The sequence below is a fragment of the Periophthalmus magnuspinnatus genome, chromosome 15 (assembly GCF_009829125.3).
Source record: "Periophthalmus magnuspinnatus isolate fPerMag1 chromosome 15, fPerMag1.2.pri, whole genome shotgun sequence".
Lineage (NCBI taxonomy): Eukaryota > Metazoa > Chordata > Actinopteri > Gobiiformes > Gobiidae > Periophthalmus > Periophthalmus magnuspinnatus.
In genome coordinates this window covers 23,749,432-23,765,438 of record NC_047140.1, presented here as the reverse complement: position 1 = coordinate 23,765,438, position 16,007 = coordinate 23,749,432, and the positions used below count along the sequence as shown (strand labels likewise).

General features: G+C 38.3%; 3 protein-coding genes across 5 annotated transcripts; 1 reads left to right on the top strand and 2 right to left on the bottom strand.

The window, feature by feature from the left end:
- Positions 1–331: 331 nt before the first annotated feature.
- On the bottom strand, positions 332–4,869 carry nsmce4a (NSE4 homolog A, SMC5-SMC6 complex component). 3 transcript variants are annotated; one of them, XM_055227276.1, is made up of 11 exons: positions 4,644–4,869; positions 4,132–4,345; positions 3,968–4,048; positions 3,760–3,890; positions 3,162–3,307; positions 2,976–3,075; positions 2,308–2,398; positions 2,132–2,226; positions 1,678–1,726; positions 1,483–1,568; positions 332–825 (listed from the first exon to the last, which is right to left on the bottom strand). In XM_055227276.1, the coding sequence occupies exons 2-11, from the start codon at positions 4,322–4,324 to the stop codon at positions 757–759; spliced, it is 1,041 nt and encodes a 346-aa protein (XP_055083251.1). In that variant the 5' UTR covers positions 4,325–4,345; positions 4,644–4,869; the 3' UTR covers positions 332–756. The 3 variants fall into 3 exon arrangements, with proteins under 3 accessions (XP_055083251.1, XP_033835796.1, XP_055083252.1); XM_033979905.2 differs by having other exon boundaries at positions 4,132–4,356; positions 4,644–4,866; XM_055227277.1 differs by lacking the exon at positions 1,678–1,726 and having other exon boundaries at positions 424–825; positions 4,644–4,845.
- Positions 4,870–5,643: 774 nt separating this feature from the next.
- LOC117382208 (coiled-coil domain-containing protein 177) lies at positions 5,644–7,347 on the top strand. Its single transcript, XM_033979302.1, has one exon. It carries the CDS (start codon positions 5,644–5,646, stop codon positions 7,345–7,347), a length of 1,704 nt encoding a protein of 567 aa, XP_033835193.1.
- A 1,575-nt stretch (positions 7,348–8,922) lies between these two features.
- On the bottom strand, positions 8,923–14,104 carry LOC117382679 (zinc transporter ZIP9). The gene is made up of 7 exons (XM_033979906.2): positions 13,882–14,104; positions 13,302–13,413; positions 12,173–12,337; positions 11,832–11,900; positions 11,236–11,321; positions 10,355–10,489; positions 8,923–9,626 (listed from the first exon to the last, which is right to left on the bottom strand). The coding sequence occupies exons 1-7, from the start codon at positions 13,975–13,977 to the stop codon at positions 9,372–9,374; spliced, it is 918 nt and encodes a 305-aa protein (XP_033835797.1). The 5' UTR covers positions 13,978–14,104; the 3' UTR covers positions 8,923–9,371.
- Positions 14,105–16,007: the final 1,903 nt, after the last annotated feature.

Genomic DNA, 16,007 nt, shown 5'->3' with positions numbered 1-16,007 from the left:
AGTAAGCAAGTCAATCTTGAGGTCTGTGACCCAGTGTGTCATGGGAGGAGCAGCTGAGAACATCAGATACATTAGAAAGAAATAACTTCACATCTGCAGTGTCACAGTGAAGATCTGTGGGCTGATCCAACAACCAGAGCTGTTTTGTTATTCATTCATTGGTTGCCTATAAATATTACAAATTTGATATTACATCACATTAATCACTATGTCAACAATTTTGTGTTGTTCATTATCATTTGCGCTTCTAGAGCGCAAATGATAATGAACCATACAAAATTGTATTGTTTCATCTACAACTCATTAATGACAATTACTTTTGCTTTTTATTCAGGCATTTATTTTTTGCAGCGCTTTATTACATTGTTAATTAAAAAAAAGGTTTAATGTAATAACCCTACTTTCATTTTTTGTGTCAGTGGCTTAGAAATTTCAGTATCATTATTTATCATCTATATTTTCTGTAACAATATTTCACACTTCAACATTTGTTATCATGACAGGCCTATGTATAAAGATACAAGACCATATTGATCCAGCCCCATTCATGCAACTGTATTCTATCGAGCTGTTGTACATAAATAAACTGTGCATTTTGTTTTTATTAAATGTTTTAAAACCAGTAAATAAAACATGCTGTTAACATACATAACAAATACTGTGCACAGTACTGGCACTTAAAATAGTCTTTGCAGTAAAAGAATGGATATTTCAAATATAAAAAAGTGTTAGGGTTTAACAGCTTTCAACTGTCCATCACTCAGTCTGCGACACGTTCAAAGGTTGGATCATTGTGTCTGTAATGTCAAAGGCTTCTATCAGCTCCTAAAAGAAAGCAAATTTTAAAAGTATTACAAAATCATATTACATTATGGTTTCCTTTTTTATCTTAACATTTTTATCAATCAATAAATCATTATAAGACATTTTCAATAATTCCACTACTTGTTTTGTTCAAAGTAGAGGTGGGCAATATATCAAATTATGAACAATATTGTAAGGGTTACTTTGAAGATACACAAATAAAAAACATCACTAAAGTTGCAAAAAGAGCTCATTAAAAATAAAAATGAAAATAAGGGCACAAAGTAACATTTGTCAGTATTTTTTTGTTTCACTTTCACATTTGTCTTACATAACCTCGGTTACTGAATTTAAAGACATGTTTTATCCCATTTCTGTTGGATTTCGGAAATATTGTCTTACGACAATGCTCAAAGCAAATGGTGATATATTCATTTTCACCACTAGAGGGCAACAAAGTGCAGCTCTACTCTAATTTTTCAAGCAAACACAACAATGTCCTCTTATTGTATTTAATTTTATTTTAATCCATGTTCACTCTCAAATATGAAATATAAGCTCTCATTGAATTTAGAGGGCTTTCATATATACGATTGACATCAATTAATGACATTTTTAACACATTCTGATTCTGATTTCTGGGTGTTAAAAATAGAAAAGAATAAAAAAAGTACTTACTTTCCATGTTTTAAGACTTATTGATGTTACACCTTGTTTTCGACTTGTTGATGCTCCATCCTCCATCCCACCTTCTTCTGCAGGAGCTATGATGAAGAGGATTAAAAAAATAATAATAATTTCAGTCAAACCAAATTCAGATGGCATTTGTTGTTTAGTTTTAAAAAAACCTAAAAAAAGAAAAAAAAAACTCACCTATACAAGGTAATCTGTTATCATCTAGATACATGCGGGCCAAACCATCCTGAGAAACAAATGAGGATATTATACCAACAACAGACCTGATGACCCAACATGTTAGTGCCATATGAACCATTTCACACTCTGAGGATTTCAGGGACCGGCCTCCTGGTGTCAGGACTAAAGTCAGGACTAAACATGGGAATCAGTGTTTCAGTTTTATGCAGCTAAAACCTGGAACATTCTTCCTGAAGATGTGAGAAAGGCCTCTACTCTGACAATGTTTAAATCCAGGCTAATTAATTGTGATTATTTATGTTTTGATTTGTTATATTGTGATTTTAATGCCTTTCTTATTCTGTAAATCACTTTGAATTAGTTTGTGTATGAACTGTGCTATACAAATAAACTTACCTTGCCATGAATATTAACTCATATATAAACAAAAAATATATAAACAAAATCTTACCCTGATTAAAAAAGACGTGTGGAACATGTTTTCTACAGTTCGGGAAAATGAGTTGGGGTCAATGACAAATTCATAATATGGTATTGGAGCTGTTGCTGAAAATAAGCCACAAATCACATTAACTTTACTAAAAAACAAACATAACAATACAGTACGTCATCATAAACACAACTTACGATCCTCTTTGTAATAACCCTTCAGGTATCCCAGGATCCTCTCCACCTCTTTTTCCGTTGCTTCTTGTTGAGATTCTTCCATTTTCTTAAGCTATGAGCACAAAGAGTTACTATATTATACAGTAAAGCAGGAACCAAAAATATAGACATGTTTTACCACTACAACCACTACAATACAGTAGGCCTGTCACGACAACAATTCAATTCATCTTTAATCCGGACTCATGGTCCATTTTTAAAAACAGACGAGGACAGTGACAATACAAATTTTAAAGCACAATATATTATTACAGAGAAATTTTGATAAATGATAATATTGAAAATACTTTATGCCAGTGACACAAAATAATCCCATTTTTAAATAGAGAGTATCATTAAAAAGCCTGAGCTAAAACCAATAAATGACAGAATTAACCGGTGATTAGCCAAAGAAGTTCTTCTACTCTCTGAAGCTCAAATCTTATGTTATTCCATAATAATGGCAAAATAGAGCCCCAAAATAAATTGTTCCTGCGATCATATATTAAACATTAAGTTGATAATGTAATTATTGTGACAGGCCTACAAATGTTGTTGTACCACTACAGTAAAACTAGCTTTCAATTGCTTTTATTTATTAAGACAGTTCAGTGAGAATCTTTAAAGATTACATAACATACAAAATTTACCTGAGTAGGCATAATTCTTTTTGCTTCTTTGTTTGGTGCCCTTATTTGTCTCTCAGTTCTTTGTTTCGGAGGCGGCGGCTCTGCATGAAATGAACCCAACCTACAAATAATATTTGCATACAATTAAAAAAGGGGATTAGAGTCGCATATTAAATATTAACTATACAGAAGTTAGTCATCACTCACATGTAATGGAAAGTTGGGGCAGTTTTGAAGCAGCACTCCGCTCTACGGGCCACTCTGTCCCATGCATCATCGGGCAGGTATCCCTCACCTCCATTCTGCTGGCCATTCTGTGCATCCTCCAATCGGTTTAGACCCATGAAGGATAACTAACAGCACAAACAGGAAGTCGTAAGCAAGATTAGCAGCTATTATTAAAAGGCCCTGAATTTTATCCCGTGTATTTGAGCAAAGTTTGTCTTGCTCCATTACAGATATATTGTATAACCAGCTCTTGAGGTCAAAATAAGTTAGGTGTGCTGTCTGCATCTAATTATAAAGCACCGTATTGTCCAATAATCAGGTAGTGCGAGTTAGCATGCTAGTTGTGGTTAGCTTTACCGTCACAACAAAACTCCACACTGGCCTCTGAGAGCTATCAAAAGGCTTATAAACTCTTTATGGTGAATAATTAGGATGATCGGAATGCATATGATAAGTGAGGAATTGCTTTGGACCACTGCAAACCATGTAAAAATAATTAGCTCTGTTTTCATGTTTTAAGTAAAATTTAGGTACAGCGCCTTTCACTCAATCTTCCTTTTCTGTGATAGACACTCACAAGGTGTTCAGCAAAAGCAGAAGGGTCAAAAGAGGACCCTTCTGCGCACAGCTGACTGGCTTTCTCTTTCCCAAGGTCAGTGGCCACAACAAGGAGCTGAGCATCTAGAGCTGCCTCTCTGGCCTGACGTACTGTGGGGAGAAGACAAAATTGTTTTATATTGATAAGAAAGAGACTATGCAGATGGTTATGTTTGGTGTATACATACCATCTTTAAAAAGCTTGTTTGCTTCTTCTAAAACCTCTGTGAGCATGTTGTTGGAAGGATTTAACATATCCTCTCTATTCTCTGAAAGGCAAAGGATCAAAATAAGAACACTTATGGACAAAACAAAAGTATGATCTATGATCTATCTATGAAGTCTCACTCACGTTGCACTGAGTTGATCAGGTCTCTGTATTTGCTCCGTATTTCTCGTCTGTTGACATGGTCATCATTGTCCTGCAGATTTCCAGAGTCAATCCCAGAACCATCATGATCTCTGTCACGCCGCTGATCTCGCTTGCGGACTGTGGAGGTCTTGTGGTTGTTGTCATCGTCGCCATCCCCCTTTGACCTTCTCATCTTCAATCAGTCAGTGAAAACCTGAAACAAAACTGTAAAACATTAGGATATATTAAAACATGAACTTCCAAAAGCCTTTGCGACACTGTACAAAGGGTCAATTTGACTGTAATAACATTGTTTGTTGATTGCTGATAATCTCACTAGCACATTTCTGGGGTATTTTGTGTTTATTTGTTTATGCTAGCAACATCAACATTGGTAGGGCTAGCAAACCAGGGACTTGTCAAACACCATTTGCTCTTTAATAACCAGACAGTGTAAACGTATTCGTAACAAAACAACTAACTTATCACAAGTAGAAAACTGGGGACGTTACCTCAATAGTGACCAAAAGGCGCGCTGGAGACGTGTTGTTCCTCGTCACTCAGTTTGTATCTTTTAATCTGCAAGCTATTGTACTTATGTCATACGATGACCATAAACAAAACATTCAGACTATCATAAATATGCCCATTAAAACTGCAACTAAACTGCTACGTTTTGGTTTGAGAAACTGAAATAAAAATCTACGCGGTGTCTAGGAACAACAGCGGAAATACGTCATAGAAACATCCTGAGAGACGTTTTTAGCAAGGGAGATAACAACTGGCAGAAACGCTATATGACAGAGTATGATAATCTACGTAAATTTATCGTTTCTAATTACATACAGTAGTAGATAATTATGGATGTATTTGATCTATGTTGCATCAAATTATGGTATGGGCGTATTTTTGCGTAAGCAGGTAACGATTCCACGACTATTACGTCTAGGTTATGTATCGTTATCTCCTCTTAATAAAATATCTGACCCGGTTCATGAATTGAACACTAGATGGCGCTGTAGGCAAAGTGAAAGTCGTCTTCCTATTGAGAGACGTTTCTATGGGAACTGAAAGCGTCCACTGTCGAGCGTGCATGAGCTAGCCAGACCTCTCATTTCCAGCTGCTCTTGATGGGTGCTTTTGCTTGGTGGTAGATTTGCAATGCTTCAACAAGTAGGTACAGGTAATTTGCAGTAGCACACACAGGTATCTATTACAGTTGTTTAGTACCTTAGTTGTCGTGAGATAATCTGTAAGTAACGCCAATCTAACATTACGCATGCGATTTGGTCATAGTCAGTCTAGCCTATCTAATAACAAGTTGTATTGCTTTGCAGGGCTGTTGGTGACTTTTTTCTAACTGTTAAATGGACGGGACACAGAGGCGGATGGTGATTACAAATAAGACCCAGTTAATCCTTTCCTGACCTCATCACCATGCTGCGACGAAGAAGAACAGTAAAAGACTGTAATTAAAATGGATGTATGATGTATTCTGCTTGCTTTTTAACAATGACACAAGTACGATCTACGTCTCCAGTTCTTCATTTGGATCTGAACAACTTCGAGTCTGTGGAAGCGCAAAGGAGTCGCTATATTTTGACAAGTCCACGCTCGTTGGAGTCTTGCGCGCGCCTTGGCATCAAACCTGTTGAACTTTTGATCAAATCTCTGAACCAGCTGAAAACAGAGCGACGTGACGTGCCTTTTGAGGTCGTAAAAGTTATGCATGAGATGTATGAAAGGGAAAGAAAGAGGCTGTTGCGCATGTGTAAGGCGGAGAGGGAGAGATTAATCCAAGGGTGCACAGAAGACTGGAGGCCCAAAGATCAAAAAGCACCAGAGGTTGCACCTAGGACTTCAAGGACTTCAACAAGAACGCAAAACAAAAAGGATGAATCATATGAACGTCCAGTAACATACGCTGATTTGTGTTTCAAAAAGAAATCTATGAGTAGCAACAAGGAGCAAGATAGAAGCACCCTTTGCAGCATCAGTCTTGGAGATCTCAGACAGTCCCCAGCCTCTGAAAGAAAACTGGAGAGAATTACCACTGCTATCAATAAAGAAATGAATGTTACAGTGTCTGAGGAAGACCGCAAGATAGCTGCATTGATGTTGGCAAGGCATGAGGAAGAGCAAATGAGACTAGAGCAAAGTTACAATGAAGAACAGGAGAGAAAGGATGCAAGGCATAAAGAGGATGCTGAGAAGATGGAGGAGGAGAGAAAGAGACTGAAAAAAATAAAGTTGGGAATGAAGCGTTGGCATGAGGAGTTAGAATTTAGGAGGAGGGTTAGGAACAAATTGGAAACGGAGAAATCAACACAACTGGAACAAGAGGTGCTTTTACATGAAGATAGATGGAGGAGACTGAAAGAAGAAGTTGAGGTGCAAAGAAAGGAGAAGTTGATAGCCGCTGTGAGGGAAGCAGGGGAACGTAAACGTAACCAGGAGAGGCTGCTGAGAGATAAAGAAGAAGAGGATAGAAAAGTGCTAGAACAGGACAGGGTGGTATCAGTGGAGAGGGAGCAGAGGGCAAAGATGAACAAAGCACTACAGGAAATGAAGGAGAGGAGGAGACTGCAAGAGGAGAACAGACAAGAGCTTTTGAGACATGTGTTTACAAAGCAGCGGATAGAACAGGAAGAAGAAGAGGTGGAGGAGCAGAGGAGAAGAGAGCTGGAGAAAAAGATGGAGGTCTGTAGTAAGAAATATGCGGAGGTTGTAGATGCACGTTTAAGGGAGATTAAAGAAAGAGTTGCACAAGAAGAGGAGCAGATTCACAGGGCAAAGCTAAGGGCTTCACTACAGAAGACAGAACAGCTAATGCACAAAAGAGTATTGTACGAAGTGAGCCAGCGGAGGATGCAGAAAGCAACCCAACACGCCTCAGAGTTGAACAAAAGCAGAGCCATGCAGGTAAAGCAGAGAAACAGACTTAGAGAGGTGTGTCACCAGCAGATGAGAGAGAGGCTGCAGGCCGAGGAAGAGGAGGTGAGAAAGATGAAGGAGAGTTGTGTAGTAAGGAAGGAATGGAAGATAGAGAAGCTGAGGAGGCAGAGGGAGCAAATACAGGAGGAGGCGCACAGACTGGCCCGGGCTTCATTTCATCTCAGAGACAGAGTGAGGCAGCACATCAACAACAACAATTTTGACCAGAGACTCAAAGAAGCTCAACTCAATGCTGCTATGGGCCATGTGAAACTGATTTAGTATTAACCACATTTGTTACACAGCCAGTTAATTTAAAGGTGCACAATGTAACTTTTCTGGTGGGGCACCTGCTTGTCTTCACGGAGATGTTTTTTTCTTTGTCTGCAGTGTTCCACAGAATGAAATTTAACTTATCTATTTAAGCATCTTTGCATTTATTCTACAGGTGTTTTTATTGTTCAAAAATACCTTGAGAAGATTGTGAATGGGGTCACCTTTCTTCTAATCTAACCTGCAACTTTGCCTGGTGGTGCTTCATATAGCTAGATATGTTTATTGCTATACTGTGGAACATTCCAGGTAAAAACACAACATTTGCATCTGCACCAAGTTTTTTGCTCTGTATGTATGTACTAAATTATGTGGTCAACATTTTCCACAGTGCAGTCAAACTCTATATGACTTTTTGGTAAGATTTAAAGGCAGTTACTGGATAATTTATTTTCTCCGCCTAGCATGTGTTGATTGCTCATAACATGGAAAAAAAAAATTGACTAAGCAAGCAAAGGAGACACTATAAAATGAAACTATGAAAGAAGAGACAATATAATACTGTTTGATTCAATAAATGTATTCTTCACCTTGTAGTATTTTACTTATGAATTGATCTGGTCAGTTTGAAATGGCATCAGGTGAATAATATCAGGTGAACATACTCTGTCTCACTGATGGTGCCCTGTGCTCTTTTTGTTTCTTTATATGTAACTAAGGTGATTTGTTACTTTCTGTAGTTTGTTTGTGTAAATAAAGTCTGAAAGTTACTTTAATGGTGTGAAAGTGATCAAAATACTTTTTTTTCATTAGGTCTACAATATTTTCAATTTTTTTTTTCTAATGGCCTACAGGCACAGACCAATTCAAACTGACACACAGAGGTCCTTTTCACTGTTTCCCTCCTTAATCCAAATTCAACAGTAAACTTTCATACCTGTGCTTAGTTAAGGGTTAGATGCTATATATATATATATATATATATATATATATATATATATATATATATATATATATATATATATATATATATATATATATATATATATATATAAGTAAGCCATGTTAAGTATTTGCTTATTGGACATCACTGTTATGTATGTAAATCATATACAGTGTGTTTGTTTAGAGGTTGTTTGAACAAAAAGAAAAAAGATGTGTAAAATGATACATGACTTCCTTTAGGTCATAAGAGGATAGCTCGTAGAAGGCAGCAATACACTAGAAATACTGCATTGTTTCCATTAAAATTGTTTTGAATTGTTAGTCCTCCCCAGTTTGTCCTTTCCTGTGATGTTGAACCATGACAAACAACTGCACTCCTCCTTCTCAAAGTCTTCTTATATGGTTATCACCTAAAACAAAACGCCTTTGAAATGTGGAGTATTTACCTTTAATGTGAACAATGGTAGTAAAATACTGCAGAACCACTGTTCATATACAAAGCTGGCTATAAGTTGTATCGTTAGAATCCTTTTGATTTGCAAAATAGAACGCTTGGGTCATCGAGTAGTCAGGAAATCCTTTTTTCAAAGAATTTTTATTGCTGCTTAATTTTATATAATTAAATATATTTAACAATAATTTTAAAAAGGTCCATCAAAATAAAATATTGTCTTCTCTACAGCCTTAAGGCATCCTGTGCTTCATATACTGCACGGAAAACTGTAACTTTAAACCTTTATTCAAGTATTTGGAACAAATCAACCTCGTTCGCATGTTAATAAGAAGCTGGTGGGTACCTCTGGCCTAGTTTCTTTTGTGTAGTGCAAAACAGGGTGTATCAGGTTATTTGGTGTTTCCCCCATAACTTATCAAGTAGCTTCAATGTGTCGTCAACTAGAAATCTCTTGGGGAGCTATCTTTTGTTATAAATGGTGAGAAATATTTTGGCACCAAATCAAAGCATAGTGACACAGGCTGAAATGTTAAACTTTGGATGACAACCTTTTCTTCCGAGCACGTGTGTTAAATAACAAAGGGTGGTCCCATTGAGATGAGTCTTTTCCATGGCACTACGTAAGTCTTTCTCCTCAGTCGTCATCTAGGCCTAAAGCAAGTATAACAGGAAGCCCAAGTCCAAAAATGAGGGTGAGACTTTCAAGGAGTCCCATGTAGTGCTGTTGGTGCAGATGTCCTTCAGGATGGGGTTGGAGAGAGTCTGTATCGCCCGCTCTGCTGCTGATCTCTGGGAGGACATGAACTGTAGCCACATAAAGAAAAGTCCCGCCTGAGAATAACATCCCAATGCCAGTAGTGCTGTTTTGGTTCACAGAGGAACTGCCAGACTGTGGACAGAAGAAAATGTGTCTGGTTACCACAGGTGAGACTGTATAGATGTATTTTGTATATCAAAGTCTAAACAGGCAGGACAACCCTCAAGTCCTATGCTTTGAGTTTCAAGTCCTTTCGAATCTTTATACCAAATTACAAAAAAGCTTTTAGAAGAGGGACATTTTCCAGTTTGTTCCAAAAAATAAAGCTATGTATCAACTATATAGAGAGTGTTTCCTTGACACATTTATTTAATTTCTAAGGAGAAACTTCAAGTTGTCTCAATTTGCAGCGCTCCAAGTCCAAGTCAAGTCCCAAGTCTAAGTCCATTTTATCAAGTCTCAAGTCATCAAAATAGTGACTGAAATGTGACTCGAGTCCAAGTCTCATATTTGCAAGTCCACACCTCTGCAAATTAGTGTTAGGCTGCTCACAATAATTATTATATAAAGTTATTGTTGATATTGTTGAGCTCTATATTTGTATGTACTTTTATTGCCGCTAGTGTGTTTCATGAAGTATTCTGACATAAAAACATTGGTGAATAAATGCAAGAGAGCATACTGCGGAACATTTCATGCCAGAGCCAAGTGGCGATTATGGTTCATTTTCAAGGGATTATTATCCTCATAATTGTATTATTTAATGCAATATTATTATCACACTTCAAAGACTGTACAATGGCAGGTCTAGCTTCTGCTTCACCTATGAAATATATCAATATGATTTGAATTGATCTTACAACATGCAAAATAAAGTAAGTGGCGATGGCAACGATAGGAGCCGCAGCAGAAAAGGTGAGTAAATGTCCCTGAATGTACTTCTTCTCCAGGCCTGTGTGCATCAGGTAAGAGACCAGGCCAAAGGATGCAGGAGCCTGCATAAGAAACACATATTAGTGTCATGACATCTATTTTAAACTGCAGGACACATTTTAGTGTGATGGAGATGTTATTGCTTTGCCTGTAACGTTCCATACGGCAATAAATGTATATGTCTTCATGGAGACAAGCAGGTAATGTCACCAGGTAAAGTTATAGGTAGATCTATGGAGATGTGACAATGTATGTAAGAATGCATGTTTTTCAGTGTATTTTAGAGCAATAAAAAACATAGATCATATGAATACTATACTGTGGAATATTACAGGCAAAACATCTCCATGGAGACAAGCAGGTGATGGACCCTGCACCAGAAATGGTGCGTAGTGTACTATTAAATTTCACCTCAATAGTGATAAAGTGTATAAATACAAAATACAAAATTCATTGCTATAAAATGTTTTTTCATCTGACAGAAATGTCAGTTTGCACATTGACTGTGTACATTTCTGAACACAGTCAATGTGCAAACGTTTGCATCTTTTTTTTATATTGGCAGTGGTAAATAATCAGGCCCACTGTTCTATGATATTGTTATCTCAGGTTTTTCCCTTGGTTAAAAACAATAGTGCAGATGTAAATTGGTCCATCTACATTGTCCCCAGGGGCAGACAGTGAGTGGGAACAGGTGGTTGTTATGTACTATCTCTGGGTGTGAGCCTTGAAATTACCAGTCTGGTTTATCTCACCTAAGGCCTACAGAACAAACTTAACAATGAGTTATTTGATAAATTAATCTCACCTTGTGTAGAATTACAGCCAAAAATATTATGACTTGTACAGTTACTTTAGCTGTGGCCACTGCTGCACCAAGAGCAAATCCATCCGCTGTGTAAATGTAAACAACAAAAATGAATAAAAAGTCAAATATACCGGGTGAAACTCAATAAACATTTCATATAATCCCAGTATTAAAAAAAATAAATCAATTTTAAGAATTTAGTACATTCAATCCAGTACGTACATTTCTTAACAGTTTTTTTTGTTATTACTAGCAAACCAGCCATTGCCTGAGATCCAGAACGCACTTCTTCAATACTTAACGAAGATGTGAGTCTGGTCACCAGTGAATCTCCCCTTTTTCAAATGGCCGTGACTGACAGGTGGATTGGCCAATCAGTGTCATGCATGGTCCATATCAGGAAAAATAAATAGATACTATCATGAGATAAATAAAGGAATGAGATATCATCTGGATTTGCCAAGCAAGACTAGTCATGTAAGTAACAAAATAATGTGGCATACAGACACATAACACAGGGAGTCCCACAGTGATGCTATTAGTGGTTTGTGGTAAATGGCCTTTTTAGCTACTGTAATGCAAACACATATATTTACCCGCAGCATGAATCGTCAGTCCCAGAGTCGCTGTGAGCCCAGTGCTGTTTGACAAACACGCTGTTATGCCTGAGACCACAGAACAAAATATCTTTGTTTTGGAACAGGTTGAGTGGTAAAGTAGAAGGAATATTTACTTAACTTAACCTTTAATTATTAAATGGAAATGTGATTAGAATTTGCATTATAATATTTACTATTATAATATTAAAAAATGTACATTAAAAATATGGTGATGTACAAAAGCACCATTTATGGCAAAAGTAATCAATAAAATCAATGTGCATAAAGTGTGTAAAGAATATTGTGCGGCCTTATGAAAAAGACCTGACTGTTCTTGCCTCGTGTGGAAAAATAACTTCCAATCTGATCCACGATGAACATCAAGAGGAAGCCGAAGGTCAGAGCCACTCCGATGATGAACCTGGATGAAGAGACTGTTTCTGTGGACCTTGAGTCGTGCTGCGTTTCATTGAGGTCTGACGACGCTTTAACAGAGGAGTGGTCTGCAGAGGGAAGGGACAGAAAGGGTTTTTGATCACATCCATATAAAAGACATCAGAGCAAACATAAGATACTGTTTTAAAGACAAAACAGGATCACAACAATCAACGCAGCTGCCTATTAAGGTTCACAGGCAGAGTACAATTGATATGGAAATTTGATAAAAGCCTATTTAAAGGAGGAATATACAGTTTCATGCCGAACAGGTCTACCTTTTTTCCACCTGCATAATGTAGTGTGGCTGTTCTACAGATGTGAAATTAATATAGACTTGCTATAGTGTAACTGAATGATTAGGTACAGTCTCAGAGGAGTTATTCAGCCTCTCTGGCCCGACAGTATCACAATAACATTCAATTCAAGATTTTACTAGTATTTTTAATTAACAATATCATACATAAACAATACATAATACATACTGGTTTGTTTGAGAAGATGGTAAAATATGTTTGCAATAATATAATGCATGTGTAATAGACATTAGAGGTAGGTCTATTCAATGGTGTGCTATGTTAATTTTCTGGATGTTTCCATCTTGTTATTGCATTGCCAGGTATGTCCCACAGTATGGGATTAAACTTGTGTACAGTATTTCCACAGAGACAAGCAGGTGGCAACAAACCAAGTTACAGGTCAGGTCTGTTGAGAAGCGAGAGACTCACAGTAACAGTGCAAAGATTTTTTTAATTTATTTTTTGCAATAACACCTTTAAAAGAACAAAGGTGAAATAGATTAAGATTAGATTTAATGCCCAGCTGTAGAACATTATAGGCAAAGTAATAAGAGACAAGCAGATAGCAGATTCTCCACATAGTTCACCATGAAATTCACTCATATATGATTTGATACCGTAAACCAGCTCAGATTCAAAAAGACATGTCTATACTTTGCGCATATACTCTCCACCCCTTGATTGCACACTGAGCTTATTATGGTTCAGTGAATGTGTGCAAGCTACACTTAACCTTCCCCACTGAGCGAGTCCTCCAGCAGCTCCACTCCCTCGGGGATGGTGATGGCAAGAGCGGTCCCACACAGCAGCCCTGCCCCCAGGATGGAGATAAACTTCAGGCTCCTCTGAGGAACAAAACACATGACACATTCAGCTGATCACAGGAATTCAACCCTAGAGCACCCACACCTCAGTTCACTCAATGTTTAATCATGGTTTAACTCTCAGAACTGGATAAGCCCATATTGTCCTGGAGCTTTAGTGCACTTTTTTCAAGTCTACATCAACACTAAAACTTGACTCAAACCAGCAAGACAAAAACCTAAAACGCACCCCATTTTAGATGTCATTTTTGCTTAAATTCTTTTTACAACAAATGCATAAAACTGCGTTACATAGCCCATTTTAGCGCTTGTTTCAAACGTGAGTTAGACAGGATTTTGGTACATGAAAGTTATTGGTACAAAGTTGCATAAATCAGAGTTGTCCCATAAGAGTCGTCCTCCTTGGAGCAAAACTCTACAAAGCAACAGCTATTCATTATAACGGTACTCTGGTTTTGTAAGCTGTTCCATGCCAAAATGAGCTCTTACCTGTGAAAGCGTAAACAACAGTGGGATGAATCCGAGAATAAAACATCCTAAAAACATTGCCACTGAAATCAGAGTTATAGTTAGCCCCCCGTCCATTGCACAGTGCCACTTTTTAACCCAGAAGACCCAGGCTGCAGCGTGTTACATTGTATAAGGGCTCTCCTGTGAAGGCAGCAGTCCCGTTTGTTTCGCTGAAGAGGAGACATGAAAGTTTTACGCACGTAACACGTCGCATTCTGCTGTGCCCGCTGCGCTCTGCCTCCAGTCTCCCCTCCCACGCAGCACCTACTGTTCACAAACGGTACTGCACAGGGATTTTTATTAGGATATTATTTCAGTTTAATTTCTTTAAATTCAAAACCAGATTTTGTCCATGTGCAATTTCTTTATGTAGGCTATTATTTTAGCCAGTGCATTCTGTTGTTTGGCAGTACAAAAGAGTTTTGTGGTAATGTTTATAATCAGGGAGCGCTCCAGACTCGAGCTGTTATCGTTGATCCGGTAACTGGTTAAAGTGTAATTAAGTATAATAACGCCCTTTGTCTATAGGCCTATACCATGGCTACATCATTTCCAGGCCCATTTCTGCCGTTGTTCAGTTGTGCTACAGTCTTGCATAATGCTCTAGGCAAAGTGATCGGTTTTGACTGAGGTGGGTTTAGGTTACTGTGAGTTTCGACACAGTAGGGAGCGGCTGTCGAAAGTTCAGATATGGTGTTAAAATAAATAACACACAGAGGTGCCATATGGGGCAGGAAGAGCAGGACAATACAACAGTACAGAACTTTTGTCATCCTTTTGGAAGAGGGAATACATGATGAATGGTGGTAGCCTACATGTTGTGCAGGTGCATTCAGCTGCTGGAGCCGCGTGCAGCATTGGGACTTAGGAACCTCTGGGCAGGTGAATCGTCAGGGGGGAACAAATGGGTCTGTTGTCCCGGGCCCAGAGCTGTAATCTCTGCCTATTAATTTATATCAGAGGGGCTATACAAGCCTTGTTGCCCTGGGCCCCCAAACTTCTGTTGACAGCCTGGCTCTGTGAGAGGAATCCTAGTTTTCTCCCTAAGAAGTGGTACCTAATCACTCAACAACAAAAAGTGTTAGTAAACATAGGGACATTACAGATTACTCCAATTCAATTTATATTTGTAAAGCCTCAAATCACAACAGCAGTTGCTTCTTTGGGCTTAACAGGAAATGACAGTTAGAAAATCAACATTGGTAAATCACAGACAGAATAACCAACATTAATTAGAAAATAAGCAAATGGATAACTGTTCCAGAGTGCTCCCTGTCCTTTGACCCTCTGTCTTGGCAAGGAAAAAAAAAAAAAAAACAGTGACAAAAGATAAATCTCACGGAGAATCACAGTGAAGGAGAGATCCACTTCCATGGAAGGGCAGGACTGATGTGCATCCTTTTGTAGATTCAAATCCAAATTCAAGTCTGTAGAGTCAGAGCCCACTCAAGACTAAGGGGCAGAGGGGGGCTCATCCAGGATAGAGTGGGGGTCATCCAGGCAGGTACTGGGTCATCCAGCCAGGTGAGAGAAGGGGAGGTTCCAGGTCTACAAAACAGGATCAGGGCATAAGAGGGGCATCTAGGGTCCAGTCATCAGTGGGTGGTAAGCGGTCAGGCATCTGAAACAGTTGCACTTCTAAGAAAAGAGTGAGACAGGAACAACTTGTGAATAACAATAAACAGTCTCCAGGTGAACTGAACAGTCAGTGTTGCTGCCATGGAAAATGGGAGGAAACAGAGAATAGTGCTCAGGTTACCATAGCTCCCCTAGCAGAGATGCTCCTAAGGCAACTTAGCTAAAACTGTGGGTTTTATTTCTACTCCTAACTGGCCTGGCCATAAGCTAATTCAAACAGGAACATCTTAAGGCTGGTCTTAAATGTAGAGGTTGTGGGGGCTTCTTTAAGATGGGCAGGAGCTGATTCCATAACACAGGAGCATGGTCCCCGAACGCTCTCCTTCCTGCTGTGCTTTTACACACTCTAGGAATCATCAGTAGTCCAGCATTTTGAGAGATTAGGCCTACATAAAATATCAGGATAGAATTATGTTTTTGTGGTTTTAATTTTCAACCCCAGGGAGTCTGGTCATCTCCTTACATAG